Source organism: Sycon ciliatum, chromosome 9 (assembly GCF_964019385.1).
Source record: "Sycon ciliatum chromosome 9, ocSycCili1.1, whole genome shotgun sequence".
Taxonomy (NCBI): Eukaryota; Metazoa; Porifera; class Calcarea; order Leucosolenida; family Sycettidae; genus Sycon; species Sycon ciliatum.
In genome coordinates this window covers 21,181,740-21,204,324 of record NC_088651.1, presented here as the reverse complement: position 1 = coordinate 21,204,324, position 22,585 = coordinate 21,181,740, and the positions used below count along the sequence as shown (strand labels likewise).

The window sequence follows — 22,585 nt, the reverse complement described above, 5'->3', positions numbered from 1 at the left end:
TGAACGCCTGGTCATAATAATGAGGATCATCGTTGTCGACAACGCAGTAATGGCCAGGCCCAGGTTTGCTTCTATGTATACTGGATACTCTGGTAGCGATGCAGAGGTGCTTCGCAACTAAGATGTATGACAGTTTCAAATTTGGACTAATCTGATAGCGATTCTGCATGCATGGGGCAAAAAACACAACATAAATCAATCATTAACAGGCACTTTATTTAATTATTAGATGTATAAGCGGCAGCCGGCAGACTAAAGGACTACATGGTTTTAACTTGTATTGTACTGGATAGAAGTTACCCATTTCACGCAATGATGGTCACGTTGTGTTTGCAAATCAGTCGTGCCTTTCGGGAGTACACGGTATTATGGTTCTGTAGTACATCAGCACACTGCTAAAGACATAGCCAGCTATTTACGATAGCTTTGTTCCTTTTCCAACTTAAACGTTCAGGTTTGGTTCTATTTGTCCATCCTATCTACAATAAGTGTCCTCTTATCTGTTGGGAATGCCTCTTTTACGGGCAAAGCAAAGCACAATCATCACCATGTATCAGTACAGTGAGTAGTTAAACCCAACACGAATGAAAAATGTGAAATGGAATAAAAACAATAATTGTAAAATATAAATAAATAAAAATTCAATATCGAACACGAATAAAAAAGAAATAAAAATAAAAATGTGTAAAATAAATAAATAATAATAAACAATGTCGAACACGGAATTAATTCTGGAACTGTCTACTCAACCAATTCATAATGCAATACCCGCACACTGTGTCAGTGATGGAACTCCGCTACCCGATCAACATGCAGAGACCACTCAATCACATGCTTAGAAGCCGCTCTCCACAATGGCCAACTCCCTCATCGCATTAACTGGACGATGGTAGGCCGAACGTGCACCGCGAATGCACATTATGGCTGCCCTGAGCAAAGCGAAGGACAAGCCACACCGCACATAGGCCATTAGCTGGGCATACGGTCGATCGGCAGTTGCCAGCAATGCACACAACCGCTTAATGAATGCAGTACACTCCGGAGCACAACAACCCGCCGTGGTAAAGACTAGAGGGGTAAATGAACCACGGTCGACATTGTTGATACGCTCGGCATACTCACTCTTCTTGTTGCGCTCATGTTGCTTCAGAAGATCACTGACGGGCTTGCTCTTGTATGATGCTGCATCCGGGTGGAAGACCCGGACATCGAAGAACGCATTCTGAGCCCACGAGCTCGGACATCAGCGCGGGCGTCGTTCGCGGTGTTTGTTGATGCCGATAAAAACACCTCGCTTGTGATCGGAGCAAGTACAGGCTCGACTGCCACATCTGAGCATGCCTCCGTCAGAAGATCCGCCACGATATCTCTTACTTCATTGTGGCGAATTGTCGGGAAACCTCCGCGGGGGCAAATCATCCCATGCGTGGCGTCGAACGGCTCCCCACACACACAGCTCGCTGGTGTGTCCAAGAGAGACCAACGATAGCGGAGAGCTAGAGCGTCGCGGAAGTCTCCCTTTGACAGATGGTGACCATGGTCTGCCAGAGGCAATACCCCGAGCCAACTCGACACGCCTTTCGTGGATAAACTCTCCAGCCGACGAGCCAGGGCAGGGGACGCACTGCTCTTGATCGTGACGAAATCATTCTGCTCCCTCTGACGACGGTCATGCGCTAGCCGTGTCTTCTCGCTTAGGGCTGCCTGGCCAACATCCTCCGTGGAGTTATGGGTGTATTGAACATCATTCTGGTGTACAATCTCCTCCACCTGAAGGGCCGTTACAGCTCTCGACGCAGGAAGCTCTGCCGTACCCATTTGCTGAAAACACGGCAGGGCCATCCCCCCCCCCCCCCAGTCGACAGGGCAGGCAGAGAAGGTTCTATTCTTCTGGTAGAAAGGAATAACCTCCCGCTAGAGCAGGTAGAAGCTCGTCTGTGATCACCTTGTCAAGGTCGGTAAGGCATTGTGCAGGGAAAGGTACTGTACGCAATAGGTAGGTCCACCTACCACGTAAACCATGAGATATTGCAGCATAGGCAGCATGTGGCTCCGTTTTTGCAATCTCTGTAAGCTTCTTCAGCTCTTCCTTCCACTTCGCCACCCGTTGCTGCACACTTTCCGCGACCGCCTCTTCCGATCCAATCTCGGAGCCGAGATAACGCAAGCTCCCCGTGGCAATCCGGATCCCTGTGTCGGCAAACACTTGGCGTGCTTCCTGCTCCAGCTCTGGCTTGACAAGGAGCTGGGTCTTTTCGGAGTTCGTGAAGTATCCGTCAGAATAAGTGTCCTCTTATCTGTCGTCATCACATTTCTGACCAAATATTCTTCAATTCAAGAGACATGATATGGTAGCCGTCCCGATGTCCTTGATGAACCCTTGTAATGAACAAAGTACAGCTTTTCCACTACAATCCTTCTGATGAGATGGTTACTGAACGATAGCTTATGGTGTGGTGGTATGGGTTGACTGAACAACTCATCGTTTACATTTTGTATCTTTCTTGTCTATCCAGAACATTGTCAATATTTGATATTATCTTGACCGTATAAAGTAGCTGGGAGCAGAACTGTATTAACGTGTCCACAACGATCTAAGCAGATGTAGCAATGAACAGAAATAATGTACTGTGAATCCTGGACATGTGCTGTATCTCAGGGTCTGTGCACTACGTGTAGCATCTGTCGAATAGCTGACTTCAAAATCCCCATGACATAGCTCACCATATCACGGTATTGGTGGTCGTCACTCAGAAGAGTAAAGGCGAGCGAGCTTTTAATCCCTTGTTTTAAGGCCGGATTACATCACTGTATGATTACTTCCCGGCCCCATGTCTCACCCCTAAGATGGCATGAATACGGTGCTTCAATACCTTCCGAAATTAAAAATAAATAACAAGAGTGCGAGGTGATTCGCTATTATTTAGCACGAAAGTAAAAAAAGCCTTCTGTAGGGTTCGAGGTGCGAATCTTTCCATTTCTTCCTCGGAGGGTGGAATACTGATGTCAGTAGATTGCAATAGTGGGTTGTTCATTCACATTCTCCTTCGTGTTGGGAGGCAGGTGGCAATTGAAAAAGGCTATTTGTCCACATTAATTTTTGTGTGGTTCTTTCTTTTAAACTTAGTAATAGGCTGGGGGACAGGCAATGGTATGGTATTGGTATTGATTTATTTGAATTCGGTATCTCAACAGTACATTGTACAACTTGGGAAGATCCGAATGACATACATGTAGATACATAAACATAAAAGTGGAGTAGCTATGGCGGATTATGCTCGCGAAATCATGGAATTATGCTTTCATGGATTCTCGCATTATGCTCGCAAAATCCTCATATTATGCTTTGGCACGTGGGGATACATATTCACTTTGTTGCACTTATGGAACCTCAAACTTCGGAAAATTGTGCCTTTTCGTACACGTACTTGCAAGTGGCCAGTAGTACAACAAAATACATGGATATCCCCATACCAAGATGACCATGCATGCTAGAGATCAACATGGAAAGGAGAAAACGTGACTTATTCTAATCATGAGTTGATTTCTTTTGTAATTTTCATTGCGAAATTATTTTGAGTTACCTTTGAAAATTATCATATTCAACTGTCTTCGGTTATCGTAATCGTCAGACTCGTCCAACCGATGTCACCCTCACCCTGGAAATAATCAGCTCATCTCTCAGCACGCTCCACCTTTTCTTCCACCATGACAAAACATCAACTCCTCATTTGTTTAATTATTAGAGCAATACCCATAGCTTGCACAGTTCTTTGCACACCTTTGCGGAAAGTTGCGAAGTAGTTAATTGTGAAAATGAAGAAAGTTGCGATTTCTTCCAATACAACGGAAAGTTGCGAAAAAAGAGGCGAGCATCTTTGGAAAAGGGCTACTTCGAATTTCTTACCATGCAGACCACCAGCACTGATAAGGTGCATTGTACACAATTGTGTAGCTTACATACTAGAATTGCGGTACAATCATGTAGTTATGCTCCTACCTCCGAAAGGATGCCAATTTATGCATAATCCGCCGGTGCCTATTGAGGGGGGGGGGGGGTCACCAGGCAGGCACAGTGGGTTGACCAAAGACCATGATTGAGATACGAGAGGTAACTGGTTTAAGGCCGGCCTGGGACCGGTATTTCCAGCCGTGCTGCTACCCACAGTCAACTGGGAACTTGTGGCCAGGCACAAGGGGTACATGGATGCAGCTAATGGGGTCGTTTTCGGCACTTGCCAGTGGTTGTGAGGCTTATCCACTCACCCCCACCGTTAGGCGCTGCATCTGCCACTAGGGTTTATCGGGTGTTAGCGGCCATCGTGAGTTCCTTTTGGGAACGGACACGATAATTTACTTTTTTTAATAGGCTTTAGCAGCACAATTTCAATTCAGTTTTCAAAAGGAATAGACCCTACATATCCAGGGTGGTCCAGCAAGACTGGATCAAGATCATGTTCATCAAAATACAAGCCATTCAAGCTTGCATAGCAACAGGTGTATTTACATTATTGCATATGCAATTGTGGTCAAAATCGGTTAGTGAATTCAGTATTAATTTTGCCAATGTTTGGCCATTGCAAGGGTCAAAATACCGGCTCCTTTCCAGGCGTCGCCTCTACTTGAAGTCGTATGAAACTATCACACGCGTCCTCCTCAGCTAAATGTGCTGTGTCACTGAAGGTTGAAACCAGCCCCTATGGATTTTTATACTCTATATTATCGTAAAAATCGCGCACATGAAGACTGAAAGCTCTAACAATGTCACTTGCTAAAGAACTACCAGTCTCAATTTTGTAGGAAAAATGGACAGCACATTGGCAATGCCATTGTCATGCAAATCCATCCCAAACGTGCCACAGGGAGTCAGCAACAACAACAAAGGCAACAACTGCAAATCACCTTGTCAAATGTTACGCAAGGGGAAGTGGAAAGCACCAGATGCCTAGGAGTCGTTGTTGACATTAAGCTTTCCTTTGACCAACACATTAACAATGTCGTTCGGAAAGCCTCACGGAAGATCGGTGTACTGCGCCGATCTTTCCGCCAGATGAACCTGTTTGCCCGCCGTACTTTCGTTGTCCGTGTTATTCAGCCTGATCTAGAATATGCTCTCCCTGTATACCTTTCGTTTATATCCGCTAAAAATAGAAACAAGCTAGCCTCACTCCACCGGCGCGCTGTACGAGTTTCTTGTGGCGCATCACCCCAAGCTATTATCACGCCACCTCTTCACCACCTCAATGTTTCCTCTTTCCAATATCGATCAGTATTTTTGTTCCTTCGCGGATCAACAACTCATAACATGAGTATCAATCGCTATAGATCTATGTCTGGCTTTATGTCCTTTTCAAGTAAATCGGCTCTTGTTTGGAATTATTTACCAGACGACCTGAAGTCCTGCACTACTATCGCAGATTTCCGCGTCAAATTGGCTATTTGGCTAAAAGACAGCTTATCTCTTAATCATTGTTGTGATTTGCTTTCAAGCAATGTGCATAATCAGTAAATTGATGTTGCTTTTTAGTTTTTTTGTTTTTTGGGTTCCCGTTTGGTACTCTTTGTAGTTGTACTGCTGTACTGTTGAGCTATGCGAATTCTAATAAAATTTCACGTGACTTTTTTCCGGCGCTGGCAATGAGATATTTTACAAATTTGTTAAGAAATGACGCAATGCTGAAAATGACGAATCACCTCGTACCATCGGTCAGCTCACATCCTTATAAAATGTTTAATATATTTACATGTCAATATTTAATAGGATTCGCCAAGCCTGGGATATACATGTAGTCGCAAGTTATCGGATGTCATGAATTTCAAAGAGGCCAGTCAGCCGAAAGTCTATCTCTAAAATACAAGATTGGAAAGAGCCAGTCAAAGAGGAGAAGGAAGTACTGTCTCCAACAGTACCGTCTTTCCGAACTCCATCGAGCAATAATATTATTGAAACCGAATTTTAAATCGGGTTTGGGAAAATATACATCACTCACCTGACATAGACGCCTGAATGTGTTTTCATAATGCAACAGCTTCCGGACGTGTCTCGTAACACCACATAGCTGAAAAATGTCAGCAAGTGACAACAAAGGTAATACTGCCGCTTCCCACACGTCATAATGAACACTGTTCAGTACAGGCTCGACTGACTCTTGCTCCATTGCTCTGCAGATCTTCAGTTCAGTTACATTCAGGGAACCTGTTGTGTTATATCAGTGACTGATGTCTCTTGCGACAGCTCTTCTTCGGGGCATCCACAATCTCTTCGACATCAGCAAGGTTTCAGTCTCTGCAACTGATTTGCAGAAAATCAACTGACTTTTTGCAATCTGGAAAGCACTGACTTGTACCTAGTATGACTCGTACGTATACTTGTGAGAGTGAGCTACGTAGTAAGCAAGGAAGGGCACAAACGTGAATGCCCTACGCGTGTGATTATATACCTACCTGTCTCAGTAGGAGTTGTGTCACATCGTCATGAACCTTTATCCCCAGAGCTCACTCATCCGATACACGTAGCTCAGTCTAAAGTCTAAGTACTCCAACAGAGGCCAAATTGTACCTAACAGTTGGTTGTTTCAATTGTGCCTTTTCGGCATTGTCTACTTGTAGAGCAGGGAACTGCTACCAAGCTGGCCTGTGCACAGTATTATGAACATAAAAACGGCGTGCCTTTTCAAGGTACATGACGTACGGAACCAACGCATATGGCAGATTGGTTTGCAGGCCTGCCTGCGAATCATGAGGTCCCGAGTTCAAGACCCGCGCTGGTAGCAGGGAGCGTGTAAAAAGACTTTTTACGCGGGTTGAACTGCACCGACACCCACGGTCAACTGGGTACTCACAGCTCGAAGTGAGAATAACAAGAATGCAGTTCACAGGGTTATGGGCCGTTACACGCCCGATTGGTTGAGAGACTAACCTCCTCTCCCCTGACTCACTTGTGAGGTCTGCGTTCGCCACTAAGGTTAACAGGCATAGTGGGGGCCTGCGGATGCGAAGGCTAGTTTGTGTGTTTCTGAACGAACATTCAAGCGATGCCGACGCGGATCCCGCAAATATTGACGTACATGCGGTGCTCTGTCCACACTCCACTCTCTCTATCTCTTTCTCTCTCTCTCTCTCTCTCTCTCTCTCGAGTGGAGTACCACTACGTGTACTGTCAGTACATGTTCATTGTTGTTTCTACAATGATGTGCAGTTTCACTTTTGACAGTACCGATGTTGCACAAAAGACAACGGCTCGCAGCGTATAGATCAGGCAAGGCCTCCCTGGCTGGGTCTAGACCTAACCAGCGATGGCAGCACTGCCACCGGGCTCAAGGAACTCTGTTCCCGGTACAACAATTTGGCCACCCTCTGGCGACAGCGCAACGTCTAGGTCGAGGCTGGCTATACCATCGCTTGATGAACCAGTTCATGTTTGTGGTGGCCGCGGTGTATTTCCAGCAACTGTCCCTGGCTTTGGCCTTCAGGTTGTCAATTTTATTCATCAAAACAGGGTTCTTCTTCCTCTCTAAACATTCTCAAATACTCGTTCAAATTTTCAGGGAATTATTTCTCTCGCTACTGCACATTCCTCTTCATCATACCCCGGGATATGTCTGCATATCCAGGCGTGACTGTATTAATGCCGCCACATTGTTATCGCTGAAACTGACGCGTGGTATTGTGAAACCTCCAAGGCAAAAACAAGCGGCAGCAGCTTGAAACAGTAAGAATAAACTTCCATCGACTCTCACACAACAAACACTGCGATATCGGCACGAAGATGAGAAAGGTGCTTTGTACAGGGATCCGCGGCTCACGTTCCTCTTCAATCCCACGTTCGACGTTTTCTCACATCGGCAACAAGCATGTTTTCGGAGTGTTTACGTGAGTTTCTACATAGTCTGGACAGGCCCTCGCTATACACGCGCCAGCGTGGTGACAAAACCTCTCCTAACTACAGTGAAACCTGTGACTAACGACCACCCCTTGGGACTAGAGGAAGTGGTCTTTAGTGGCAGGTGATCCTTAGTTAGAGGCTTGCACCGCATGACCAATTTTATGAATGTGAGACCGTCTATGCCTGGCGAAGTGGTCTTTAGTGCCAGGCTGGTCGCTAGTCACGGTGGTCTTTAGTTACAAGTTTTACTGCAATCACCGTAAATTCCCATTCTGTACACATCATTGTCTTCTCGCCATGGCTGGCTGCTCGATTGATCGTGAGATAGCTCTAATAGTCCATCATTGTTGGGAACACTGGCAACAAACATTTCTCCCACATTAGGTAGTAGAGAGAAGCAGAAAACATAAATATTCTGACGTCTTGCTTTTGCTGCGTCCAGCCGAGCTGGCTCGAAAAAAAGAGAATTACTTTAAAAAGTGTAAAAAGAGAAGAGACACATGAGAACGAGTTATGCAGCAACTATCCACGACTGTAACGAGATGATAAATTGTCAGAAAGTGCGATAATAGGGCACACAACTGAAAGTCTACTGAGACATTCAGCGACCCGAGACCTAGCTCTAACAAATCTCCAGTGCGCAAACCAACAGCCTTCCAGCTTGGAAGGTTCATGGTTACGTAGGACCGAACAGGGGAAGTTGAGCGTAGCGAAAATGTGCACAAACTAAGTCGCGCGGCAACAAAGAATGCCGACTGTAACAGGACGATGATGAGACCAGTTAATAACATGACAAAGCGGTCTGACTACAATTCGAAGCAGCAAAGCAACACACCACCCAACTTGGGTGGATCAGCAATATCGAAGATAAAGGAAAGAGGAAGCTTTGCGAAAACGAATTGTACAAAACCGGACGCCAAAATCTACTCTAACGTGTGTAAAGTGTACTCTAACGGTACTCCTCATGCATGACACTATTGTGGACGAGTTTACTACAATTACAAGTAGTTCCACACGACGTATGTTTCGCCGTGTTGTTATTGACGGCTCATCAGGTCCGCAAAATTTAAACTCCGATACTGAGCCAGTAATAAAATGTAAAAAAGAGAAGAAACACATGAGAACTAGCGGCAACTATCCACGACTATAACGAGATGATAAACGGTCAGAAAGTGCGATAATAGGGCACAAAACTGACAGGCTACTGAGACATTCAGGGACCCGAGACCTAGCTCTAACACATCTCCAGTGCGCAAACCAACAGCCTTTCAACTTGGAAGGTTCATGGTTACGCAGGACCGAAGAGGGGAAGGTGAGCTTATCTTCAATATTGCTGACCCAATTTATTTAATTTATTTTATCGGAAACTAGCACCCAGCTGGTCTCTGCCGTTAGATAATAGAGAGAAACAGGAAATAAACACAACAATTAGAGTACAGTACGTTTTTACTTTGAAAAACTGCGCGAAACGGAAAGATCAAGTACAATCCATTTTGCAATACGCCAAATAAACCAAAAATGGTTAGGAGTAACTCATGGAAAAAATGTCTGATAGCAATGCTTTAAAGGCTATACACAAGTAGTGTATGCACATGTAGGTCCAACAACAGCAGAAAAACAACCTACACAACTACAACAGAACGCAGCAAGATGCACGAGCGCAGCAACATACTTCATGGGGCGCACCGTCACACACTTCGCTCGACGCACTGTCACACGCTTTGCGGGTCGAACTGTCAACAGTCTTCTTGCCACACCTTTCCATGGCATTCAGCAATTCCTCTTTTCTCAGTTCCTTTTCACACTGCGACGTTGGTATTGTTGAAAGTAAGTAGCTTCCCAGGTCGCGGTAGAGAACTTCCTGACTGGGACGACTGGACTGGGGAAGACTGTGCCAGAGCTCGTCGTACTCCATGACGGCCAAGAAGTAATCCTCCAACTGCGACACACGTAGGCGTCCCCTGATCAGGAGCTTGAGCACTGAGTGACACTCAGCTAGCTTTACTGTGAAGTCGACCCAATTCTGAGTCGCCAACACGTCATCGCTGAGAAGGTCACTCATATCATTCTCGATTAATATGTAGTCGTATGGGTTATAAATCCACCGAGTAGTAATGTGCTGAGGAAGTGTTGGTACCAGGTTCTCACATTTTAGTGACGAGAGCAATGTTGGATCCCTCCTTGAAACGCATTCAAAGCATTTTGCAAGCTCGACTAGCTTGCAAGAGTGGTTTGCGTAGGGCAAGTATGACTCAATCCCCGGACTATCGTGTTCCATTTTTTTAAGGATACATGTTTGGTACTCTTCATGGGAGCCACAAATCCTCAACAACAAACGTGTCGCGTCGTACAAACTGTACGTCGTCAGTTCTCCTAGTCTACATTTTTCCTCAATCAATGCAGTTGAAAGATAGGGTAGGTAGGAAGAGAGTTCTGTTGATGATAGCCAAAGTTCTTTTATTATAGGCTTCGATAGCGGAGTGCTGTACCGGATAATGGTTTGGGCTTTAGGCGGCATCCACGCTAGGCTGGACAATTGCAGGATCGTTCGGATTGTTTGGTCTAACACCCAGTCATGATGATGAGGATCACCGCTGTCCACAACGCAGTGATGGCCAGTCCCAGATATGGGTTCATGTATCCTGGATACTCTGGTGGCGATGCAGAGGTGCTTCGCCACTGTGATGTACGACAGTTTCAAATTTGGACTAATCTGATAGCGATTCTGCATGCAAAACACAGTATAAATAAATCATGAACAGGCACATTATTAATTAATACATGTATAACCGGCAGTTTATAGGATTAAATGGTTTGAACTGGTATTGCACTGGATAGAAGTCACACTCTGCCTCTTTTTTAACGAATCACTCTCCCTCGGTTCCTTTCCAGACATATATAAAGTAGAGTCTGTATTCCCCCTCTTCAAGATAGGCAGTTCAGAATGTCCCTCTAACTATCGCCCCATATCTCTACTCCCCATCGTATCCAAGCTTCTAGAAAAGATCGGCCTTCATAAACTGCAGCACTATATCAACACCCACCCAGAGCTCAACATTCTTCCTCCTCAACAGATCGGCTACCGCTCTGATCATTCCACGGAGGATGCACTTTCACTGGCTATATCAAAGTGGCAACAACGGTTGGATAACGGGCAATACATCGGAGTACTATATTTGGACATGAGCAAGGCGTTCCATCGGGTCAAGCACCAGCCACTCATCATCGAGCTCTACTCCTGCGATATTTGTGACCCAGCACTGTCTTGGTTCGCCTCCTATCTAAGCGCTCGTCGACTGACGGTGATGATCCCCTTCACAAAAACATCCGGCGACTCTGTGACCTGTAGTCGAGGGGTGCCTCAAGGCTCCTTTCTGGGTCCCGTTCTTTTCACGATCTACACAAGACACGTAACAGAAGTCAACCCAACTCATCCATCTAACATACTCTTCACCGACGATCTAGGACTCTACACATCGAGCAGTGGCATCAACACGACACAGGACCGACTATCAGAGAGCTTCGATGCGGTTAAATCACACCTCACGGAACTGGGCCTCCTGCTGAACCCCGACAAAACGCAACTATTGATCGTCCAACGGAAGACAACCCCAGTTCCACCTACCTTCACTGTCATCTGTGGTAACTTCCCAGTATCCCCTTCCCAGTGTGTCCGTTACTTTGGAGTGCTAGTCGACCAGCACCTTGCCTTCACGGAGCAGGTCGGGAAAGTTGTTGCTGACGGCAATCGTAAGCTGGCCGCATTCCGCAGAATACGACATCATATCACCACCCAGGCACAAAGTTCCTTTTACCTAAGCATTATTCAATCCACCATGGAGTACGCCAGCAACTGCTATGTTCACACGATATCAGCAACCCTATACGACACACTCATTCGATGCTTCAAGCGTAGCCTCAGGATAACATTTGGCTGACCACCATGCCACCCAACAGCTACCATTTGTCACCGCCACAAAATCATTCCTGTCGCCATCCGTTATAACCTTAAAATTATTTGCCTTGTCTATAAATGTGTGCATGGCCGCCGCAGCCCTCTACTTGCCGAGCCTTTTTGTACTTATATAAAATAGCAACCATGCCAATGCCTTGACCAGGGACAAGTCCGCCCTGGCATTAGCCCTGCCTAATGCTTCGTCACGATTCGGTTTCTATGCTTTGCCCTACCTGGATGCTGACAGGTGGAATTCGCTTCCAGCAGCATGCCGCCAGGCAGCCTCCTTTGCAATGTTCAACAGTACTCTTTGCAGCCTCTTTTGCAACACATAGTGGCATAGTTTTAAGCCACCGTTTTCTTTTTCTTTACTCTATTTCACGCACTTACGGCTTTCTTCATTCAGCTTAATTTCACGGACTTACCTAGGGTACCCTGTAAAAAGACTCACAGGCTGTGTGGATTGCCCTAGTAAAATTATAAATACTACTACTACATAATTCACTGGAGGTGGCGGTCGGGGCTGGGTTCCGCGGGGCGCGGGAATGGTGAGCACTCCCCAGGGCTCATGGCTCACGCGCTTTTGCGGATCTTGGCTTCTGTCGCCGGTTTTCCGATGCCTTGGTGGGTGTGGTAGTCACCCCCTTGCCTGGCATGAGTGATTGCCACAACACAATCCCCATCACCATTTTTTACCACCATAGGTCACAATTTGATGTGTAACAATGCAGCACAAATCTGTACGGATATGTTGCCAGAAAATCGCGCTGTTTCTCTACGCTGGCTATGCTCTATACTCTCAACATCTTTTTCCTCTTATAATCACGCTGATTTTGTCATCCCTTTTCCTCTCGCTTTTGAAATGTACCTCCATCACCTTTGCCCCCTTCTCCCCTTCTCCCCTTCTCCGTGTATATACTAGTGATTGTTAGTCTTGGTCATATGCTGTCTGATGAAGTGTTCTGACACGAAACTCGGAGTAACAGCGGAATGAGACTTGTTTGATTCATTGATATGCAATATTTTTAATTCACGCAATGATGGTCACGTTGTGTTTGCAAATCAGTAGTGTCATTCGGCAGTACACTTTATTATGGTTTTGAAGTACATCAGTACTCTGCTAAATTTTATTCAACTATTCACGATAGCTTTGTTTCTATTTCCAGCTTAACCATTCAGGATTGGTTCGATTTGTTATCTCGGACATTATTGTCCTCTCATCTGCCCTCATCACTTTTCCAACAAACTTCAGACAAATTGTCTTGAATTCAAGAGACGCATAATGGTAGCCGTCTCGATGTCCTTGATTAACCCTTGTAATGAACAAATTTCAGCTTTTCCAGTATAATCCTTCTAATGAGATGATGGTCACTGAAACCTAACTAAGGGTGTGATGGTAAAAAAAAACTAAAAAAACAGCTCCCAAGCGGAAAAATTACACATGGCGCATGATAACCTCATAGCAAGAATATTAACAAGAGTATGCAACTTTGATCTCTTTTCTATGGGGCAGATGCGCAGCGCGCTCCCTTTAGGAGGGCTTAATTTCATCATTCAGCTGTAGTTATGGGTGGATGAGCGCCGCGCAGTCTTCATTACGCAATTTGCCTCCATCACGCTCTGAAAGCATGTACTCAAACGTACAATTTCTCGTACAAGCCCAATCGTTTTGCTTGATTCGTTCCAGAACCTATGCGATCTCTAAAATTAATTTTGATGCATGAACGCCAGTTCCACACGAACGAGAAATTGTACGTTTGAGTACATGCTTTCAGAGCGTGATGGAGGCAAATTGCGTAATGAAGACTGCGCGGCGCTCATCCACCCATAACTACAGTTGCATACTCGTGTTTTTGCACTCTTGATCATAATAATAGGATTTAGCAGCACAATTTTAATTGAGTTTTCAAAAGAAATACACCCTACATATACAGGGTGGTCCAGCAAGACCACCCTACATATCCAGGGTGGTCCAGCAAGACTGGATCAATATCATGTTGATCCAAATACAAGAATTCAAGTTTGTATAGATACAGGTGTATCACCATGATTGCATATGGAGTTCTGGTCAACATCGGTTAGTGAATTCAGTAATCAAGGTCGATTCGAAAAATTATGTTGATTTTCAAAGTACGTGGTGACATGCGATTGCTGGCTATGCCGCGGCCAGCAATCGAGGACATCTGAGATTTTTTACCGATTTTTTAAGAAATGACGATGACGCAATGTTAAAAAAGACGGATCACCTCGTACAATCGGTCAGCTCACACACTTATCAAATGTTCAATATATTTACGTGTCACTAATGAGATTCGCAAAGCCTGGGATATAGTCGCAAATTACCGGAAGCCATCAATGTCAAAGAGGCCTGTCAGCCGAAAATCTATCTCTAAAAACAAGATTGGAAACAGCTAGTCAAAGAGAAGAAGGAAAGACTGTCTCCAACAGGAACGTCTCTCCGAACTCCATCGGGCAATATATTATTGAAACCGAGTTTGAAGTCGAGTTTCGGAAAAGAAGCATCACTCACCAGACACAGACGCCTGAATGTGTTTTCATTATGCAGCAGCTCCCGGACGTCTCGCGTAACACCACATAGCTGAAAGATGTCAGCAAGTGACAACAAAGGTAATACTGCTGCTTCCCACACGTCCAAATGAACACTGTTCAGTACAGGCTCGACTGACTCTTGCTCCATTGCTTTGCAGATCTTCAGTTCAGTTACATTCAGGGAACCTGTTATATCAGTGACTGATGTCTCCTGCGACAGCTCTTCTTCGGGGCATCTACAATGTCTTCGGCAACAGCAAGGTTCTAGTGTCTGCAACTGATTTGCAGAGAATCAACTGACTTTTTGCAAGCTGGAAAGCACTGACTTGTACCTAGTATGACTCGTACGTATACTTGTGACAATTAGCTACGTAGTAAGTAAGGAAGGGCACAAACGGGATTGTCCTACGCTTATGATTGGACACCTGTCTTAGTAGGAGTTGTGTCACATCGTCTTGAACCTTTATCCCCAGAGCTCACTCATCCGATACACGTAGCTCAGTATAAAGTCTAAGTACTCCAACAGAGCCCTAATAGTACCTAACAGTTGGTAGTCTCCAATGTGCCTTTCCCGCAATGTCTACTTGCAAAGCAGGAAAGTGCTACCTAAGGGCCTGTCGACAATATGTAATAAAAACGACGTTCTGATTCATGGTACGCGACGTACAAACGGTGCTCTGTCCCCGCGGCACTCTCTCACGAGTGGAGCACCACTACGTGCACGATTAGTACAATCATGTTCATTGTTGTCTCTACAATGATGTGCAGTTGCACTTTTGGCCGTTCGGATATTTCACAAGTGACAACGGTTTGTAGCGTGTAGATCTGGCAAGGACTCCCTGGCTTGGTCTAGATCTAACCAGCGATGACAGCACTGATGTGTAGATCAGGCAAGGACTTCCTGGCTTGGTCTAGACCTAACCAGCGATTGCAGCACTGCCGCCGGGCTCAAGGAACTCTGTTCCAGGTACAGAAATGTGCCCAAACTCTGGCGACAGCGCAGCAGCAAGGTCAACCCGGCTATAGCATCGCTTGATGAACCGGTGGTGGTGGTGACCCGCGTGTATTTCCAGTAAAAATCCCTGGCTTTGGCCTTCAGGTTGTCAATTTTGTTCATCGCAACATGGTTCTACTTCCTCTTCAAACAGTTCAAATACTCGTTCAAATTTTCAGTGAATTCTCTCTCTCTCTCTCTCTCTCTCTCTCTCTCTCTCTCTCTCTCTCTCTCTCTCTCTCTCTCTCTCTCTCTCTCTCTCTCTCTCTCTCTCTCTCTCTCTCTCTCTCTCCCTCTGTCTCTACTGCACATTCCTACCCCGGGATATGTCTGCATGTCCAGCCGTGACTGTATTAATGCCGCCACATTGTAATCGCTTGAACGGACGTGTAGCATTGTGAAACATCCAAAGCAAAAACAAACGCAGCAGCTAGAAACAGCAAAAAAAACTCCATCGACTCTCACACAAATACACGCTGCGAAAACGGCATGTAGATGAGAAACGTTCTTTGAACCGGGGTCCGCGACTCACGTTCCGCTTGAATCCCACGTTCCCCGTTTTCGGCCATTTTTCGCCACCCACCTTGGCAACAAGCATGTTTACGGCGTGTTTACGTGGGTTTCTACCTAGTCTTGACAGGCTCTTACTATGACCGCGCCAGCTTGGTGACAAAACCACTCCTTACTACACACGTGTACAGTGAAACCTGTGACTAGCGACCACTCTTTGGGACCAGAGAAAGTGGACCTTAGTTAGAAGCTTGCACCGCATAACTATTAATTTTTGTATGAATGTGAGACCGTCTGTGCCTGGCGAAGTGGTCTTTAGTACCAGGCTGATCGCTAGTTCCGGTGGTCTTTACTTGGTCCGGCTCATCGCAATTGTCGCTTATCCCCCACGCACTTTTTAACAGGTAAAACCCAGTCCATTCACGATATCTAACTTACTTTTGCTTAGGAGATCGTGATGGCAAGATTAAAGGAAGCACCAAAGAAAAAATGATCGCGATTGTAGCGCTTTGAATCGCGATGTATTCGAATTTTTTGGGAAGTGGGAATCTGGCCATTCACTGTCTGTGTTGCCAAAAGCCAAGCACAGCGACCCGAAGACCGGAACTGTAGCAGGGGCAGCTGACATCCTGGCCTGGAGAGGGTGACAAGCACGCGTGCACGGAAGACAAGTATGAGCGTCATGCTGAAGAAGAAAGGTGTTTTTGATGCCTTGCGCCCCGCCGACGTGTTGGTTGTTCCTTCTCTTGGTGGACCTAGCAGCCACATTACAAGAGTCGTGGTCAGCTTATCCAGCGGAGCGTATGACAGCTGTCTGGAGAGGCCTGTACGCCTCATTCGAAGGCTTTGTTGAAACACACTGTGGTGACACACAGGTCACACTGCCCACGGTTCCTTCAAGCACCGAAGTGACAGCCACAACTGTTTCTTTCCCATTGCTGCCATCCGATAGGCTGAGAACGCAAGAGATACTCTACCAATCTACGCCAGCTAGCAGCTAGACACGAGCAAATGTCAGCTCATGTAACGGCGGAGCGAGAGATGCAGAGTTGAATGAACTCTGGAGCTGTATTACTAGTGTGAGTGCAAGAACGCGCTCCTTCGCTTATTTATTTCGTTCATTTTGCTTACCTTGCTTCCTTTCTTCGACTCGCTTCACCTGAGTCCATTGCTGAAATTTTGTTTTTGCGGAGAAGAGTATTAATGTATCATGCTTCCTCACTATGTCTGTTGCCGCAGTGTTGGAAATTTCACAAAGCGGTAAAAAAATTCCTGTTCTTAGCGGCGATAGATATTTAATAAGCGACATTTGCGATGAGCCGGACCAAAAAGTTACAGATTTTACTGCAATCGCCGGAAATTCCCATTCTGTACACATCATTCTCTTCTCGCCATGGCTGGCTGCTCAATTGATCGTGAGATAGCTGAAATAGTCTATCATTGTTGGGATAACTGGCACCCAATGTTTCCCCCACGTTAGATAATAGAGAGAAACAGGAAACATACATAATACATATTCCGACGAAGTGCCTTTGCGGCGTTCAGCAGAGCTGGCTCGAAAAGAAAAACAATTATTTTAATTATTATAATATAAGGATTCAGTAATCTAGATTTGTGATCAGCTTTACATGTACATGTATGTCTGCTGTTCAGATGAAGAGATTGTTTCCAGAACCAAAGCAGTGACAGCTTGTTTGCAGGCCACATGATCCCTAACCTAGTTTACACCTTTCATTGCCCGGATAATGTTGCTGGGCTTAGTTGTTGTGGTTTTCTGCTTCTGCTCTGCCGATGTTGACACTATGAAGCAATGCCATCAGCCCATCCTGGACATTTGGGGCTTTTCCGAATATTAGCCAGTTGGATTGTATTGGATCTTTGTTATTTTCTCTCTCAGTATTTCGATGTACAAAGTACTGCACATAAAGTGTTGTTTTCCTCTTTCTGTTTGAAGCTGCTGTTTTGAGGCTGGTCCTGGTTCATCAAAGGATCGGCGTCTACTTCAGTATCGCTACCAGCCTAGCAACGCTATCTTCAGAGCTAAAGGCACAACGGCAAAACTCCTCTTCGGCTGTCCGATAATCACTCTGCGTCACCCCATGGCTCTATAATAATATTTTCGACCAAATATTTTCCTCTTTGTAAATGCTTGTTTACATTTTTCCAACAGCATTCATTGGACACATGTACTCGTACAAGTACATTGACCAGACTACATAGGCATGGCTACACCAAATGCCACAATGTGTTTCATGTCTGCATAAAGTCATCCACAATCCAGTAACACCAGCAGGGCAATAGCTACGTGTACATGTACTTCATCATTGTAGCGGGTTGCTGCAAAAAATGGGATTTCACGATATTTTACACTACTTTACTCCAAATTCAGTTCAAAGTGCGGGTCAAAGTGCTCATTTTCGTCCTTTCCAATGCTCCATAATGCTGTGGTGCTCGGATAGTCTCAAAATACCGAATACATTGCCGGCATACATGTGTTCGGTACCTCCTTATAGATTATGTTAAATTTGGACAATGTGCGAGCGCGTGCTGCATTTTTAAAACAAATTCTCTCTAAATAAATAATCGACAAAATCCATTGCTATTTCGTAAGGACTATAATTCAAGAGAACAATTATGCTCAATGTTATGAATTACCGAAAACGTCTCATGTACTCATTATTCTCTTGTCTCCATGGCTGGATGTTCAGTTGATTGTTAGATACACTTTCAATCAATTATTTTATTGCAAACAAGAGATGAACAGAAGGGGCAAGTCTATAAACATTCCAAGCCTTATTTTATCGTTGAAATACTCTTGTCGCCATAGCTGGATGTTCAGTCCATCGTTAGATACTTGTAGCACTTACAATCAATTATTTTATCGGAAACTAGCACCCAGCTGTACTCAGCCGTTAGATAATAGAGAGAAACAGTAAACCAACACACCAATTAGAGTTCAGTACGTTTTTACTTTGAAAAACTGCGAGGAAAGGAAATATCAAGTACAATCCAATTGGCAATACGCCAAATAAACCAAAAATGATCAGGATTAACTCATGGCAAAATTATCTGATTGCAATGCTTAATAGGCTATAGACGAGTAGTGTATGTGCATTGTAGGTCCAACAACAGTAGAAAAACAACAGCCATAACTACAACAGAACGCAGCAAGATGGGCTAGCGCAAAAACACATTTCATGGGTTGCACCTTCACATACTTCACAAGACGCATTATCACACACTTTGGGGGTGGCACTTTTTAATTCATTTCTATTTATTTTAATTGTTTTTACTATGTTCACATGACGAGCTCGAAAAGAATAATGAAAGGCAATGGTACAGAGACTAGGACAAAGGCGATAAATGTTGAGCAGGCGCTGCATGAAGACGCAGCAGTGATGGTGGCGCATTGATGACTCTGCCGACCTGAGGTCTCGGCGTCAGGGCCAAAAACACGCACCAAAAACAATGAAAAAATTAAGAAGATAGAGCTGTACAGGTCAGAAAAATGCACAAACCCAAGGCTTAACACGAGTGATTGTGGGGGAAAAACTGTCATAGCATCACATTATTCATAGGGCATCGACTGCTTAGAGCCAGTTTGTGCTGCGAAGATGGCGATAAACATTCGTTTTGAATGATTGCATTTTCTAGCATTGGGGAGGCTGGGAGAGGAGAGTGGGAGGGAGGGAGTTCCAATCGCTGATGCTGCATTGTGTGGAAACGAGCGCTTCAGTGCCAGCGGGGTAGATGCAGGCAGATGGTGTTGGAGCTGGTGGTAATGGCCACTAACAGCACCATGCTCACTGCGAGTTCTGGGGTTGGTAGAGGTTATTTGGCGCGGTGGCAACACAGACAGCCGCTGCGGAGGACCAGGCAAGTAGTTCAGCTTGTACAGGCGGGCAAGCGGGTCAATAGTACAGCGGATGGCCAGGCTGGGTGGCTCCAGGGCTGATAGGCTGAAGTGCGCGGCGCTGAACATTGTTCAGACGCTGGAGGTGACTCTGCGCTGGTGATAATCATACATGAGGCGTATAGTCCATGAATATTCGTACGGAAAGTCAACAATCATCTTGCCAAACAGCTCCATGGCGTTCAGCAAATCCTCTTTTGTCAGTTCCTTTTCACACTTCCACATTGGTGTTCTGGAGAGTATGTAGATTCCCAGGTCATGATAGAGAACCGTTCGACTGGGGCGACTAGACTGGGGAAGACTGTGCCAGATCTCGTTATACTCCATGACAGCCAAGAAGTAATCCTCCGCCTTCGAAACACGTAGTCTTCTCTTGATCAGTAGTCTGAGTACTGAGTGATACTTTACTAGCAGCTCCGTGAAGTCGATCCAATTCTGAGTTGCTAACACGTCATGACTGAGAACGTAACTCCTATCTTTCTCGATTAGAAGATGGTCGTATAGGTTACAGATCCACCGAGTAGTAATGTCCTGAGGAAGTGCTGGTACCATATTCTCACATTCTAGTGATGACAGCAATGTTGGATCCCTCCTCGCAACATTTTTAAAGCATTTTGCAAGCTTGATTAGCCTGCAAGTGCGGTTCGCGTAGAGCAAGTATGACTCAATCTCCGGAATATCCTGTTCCAGTTTTTTCAGAATACATGTTTGGTACTGTTCATAGGAGCCGCAAATCTCCAACAACAAACTCGTCACGTCTGCTAATCTGTACCTCGCCCCTTCTCCTGCTCTACATTTTCCTCAATCAATGAAGTTGAAAGGTTGGGTAGGGAGGAAGAAGTGTCCTTTGATGATAGCCAAAGTTCTTTTACCAAAGGCGCCAGTAGCGGAGGGCTGTACCGGATAATTGTATGGGATGAAGGCGTCATCGCTAGACTGGACAATTGCACAATCGTTCTGAGTTTCTGGTTGAACACCTGGAAATGACAATGAGGATCATAGGGTTCGATAATGCTGAAATGGCCAGCCCATTTGCATTCACGTATGCTGGATACCCTGGTGGCGATGCACAGGTGCTTCGCAACTATGATGTATGACAGTTTCAAATTTGGACTAATCTGATAGCGATTCTGCATGCATGGGGCAAAAAAACACAACATAAATCAATTTTGAAAAGGCACACTATTTAAATATTACATGTCAAAGCAGCAGTTTATAGGATTACATGGTTTGAACTGGTATTTTTCTGGATAGAAGTCACCTATTTCACGCAATGATGGTCACGTTTTGTTTGCAAATCAGTAGTGTCATTAGGCAATACACTATAATTTTTAGGGTTTTGTAGTACATCAGTATTCTGTTAACGACATAACGAATTATTCACAATACAGTGTAGCTTTGACAGAAACCTGTCAATATTTTGAAGTGTTTTTTTATCCATATGAAGTAGCTGGAAGGAGAACGATCTAAGCAGATGCAGCAATGAGCAGAGATGATGAACTGTGACTCTTGGATATGTGCTGTATCTCAGGGTCTGTGCACTACGTGTAGTATCTGTCGAATAGCTAACTTCAAAATCCCCATGACATAGGTCGCAATATCACGGTATTGGTGGTCATCACTCAGCAGATTCGAGCCGAGCGAGCTTTTAACCCCTTGTTGTAAGGCCGGATTACATCACTGTATGATTACTTCCCGGCCCCATGTCTCACCCCTAAGATGGCATGAATACGGTGCTGCAATATCCGCCGAATTTTAAAAATAAATAACAAGAGTGCGAGGTGATTCGCTATTATTTAACACCATAGTAAAACACCTTCTGTAGGGTTCGAGGTGCGAATCTTTCCATTTCTTCCTCGGATGGTGTACTACTGAAGTCCGTAAAAAATGGTGAAATGGTGGATTGTTCATTCAAATCCTCCTTCGGGTTGGGAGGCAGGTGCCAATTGAAAAAAAGGCTATTTTCCACATTATGTTTTGTGTGGTTATTTCTTAAGAGAGCATGTCGGAGAAACCCAGAACATATGTGCAAGTCGATTTCTCAGATTTCGCTCAGATTTTGTAGGTAGGTTTGCTTAGGGGTGTAGATCGACATTCCAAGGCCCGCGCAACATCTTTTGAAGGGAACCATGAAATTTGTATGCCGCTCTAAATTGGCACGATTTATGGGTTTACAAATGAGCCACGGCGTACAAGAACAAGCTACGAACTAAAATCTATCAAGCCAACATTACCAGAACTTAGAAGAGTTCTTGGGGATGCACCAATTAGCCACGCCAGCACCGCAGCAGACGAGGGCAATCAACCCTTGACGCCACAAATGATCGTCTTAAAAATAACCAAATTACAAGCGCTGGTAAAACAGTGAGCTACGTCCTCAATTAGCAAACAATATACACCGGCAGATAGTGGAACACCTCTTCTAGCACTGAGGACATAACCGCCATCATCCTTTTTACGGGTTTTCTTGAAATAAATAATTTTGAAATTTTCCACTCAACTATTCTGTAATATGTCGAAACTTATACCTGCGCAGGAAAGCTCGCCCCTCCGCGACGTCTAGTCAGAAATTTCTACTCCACCGCCACTCCCAACGCTGCAGATCAAAGTGTATTGTTAATTCTGACAAGAAAAAGCAGCGATGATCACTTATCACTCCAAAGGACAAGCTTCTCCTTGCGCCACCAACATTTTTTGGTGGAACAGTTGATGCAAAAATGACCAAATTTTTGCGTGTAGTTTTTCCGCTACTCCAACACCACTCCCAACGCTGCAGAA

At 45.0% G+C, this 22,585-nt stretch overlaps 1 protein-coding gene across 1 annotated transcript; it reads right to left on the bottom strand.

Annotated features, from left to right (window-relative positions):
• Positions 1-146: 146 nt before the first annotated feature.
• Positions 147-14,672, bottom strand: LOC135824344 (uncharacterized). Its single transcript, XM_065337076.1, has 5 exons — positions 14,371-14,672; positions 9,558-10,610; positions 2,011-2,251; positions 1,123-1,182; positions 147-163 (listed from the first exon to the last, which is right to left on the bottom strand). Exons 1-5 carry the CDS (start codon positions 14,536-14,538, stop codon positions 147-149), a joined length of 1,539 nt encoding a protein of 512 aa, XP_065193148.1. The 5' UTR covers positions 14,539-14,672.
• Between the last annotated feature and the right edge of the window lie 7,913 nt (positions 14,673-22,585).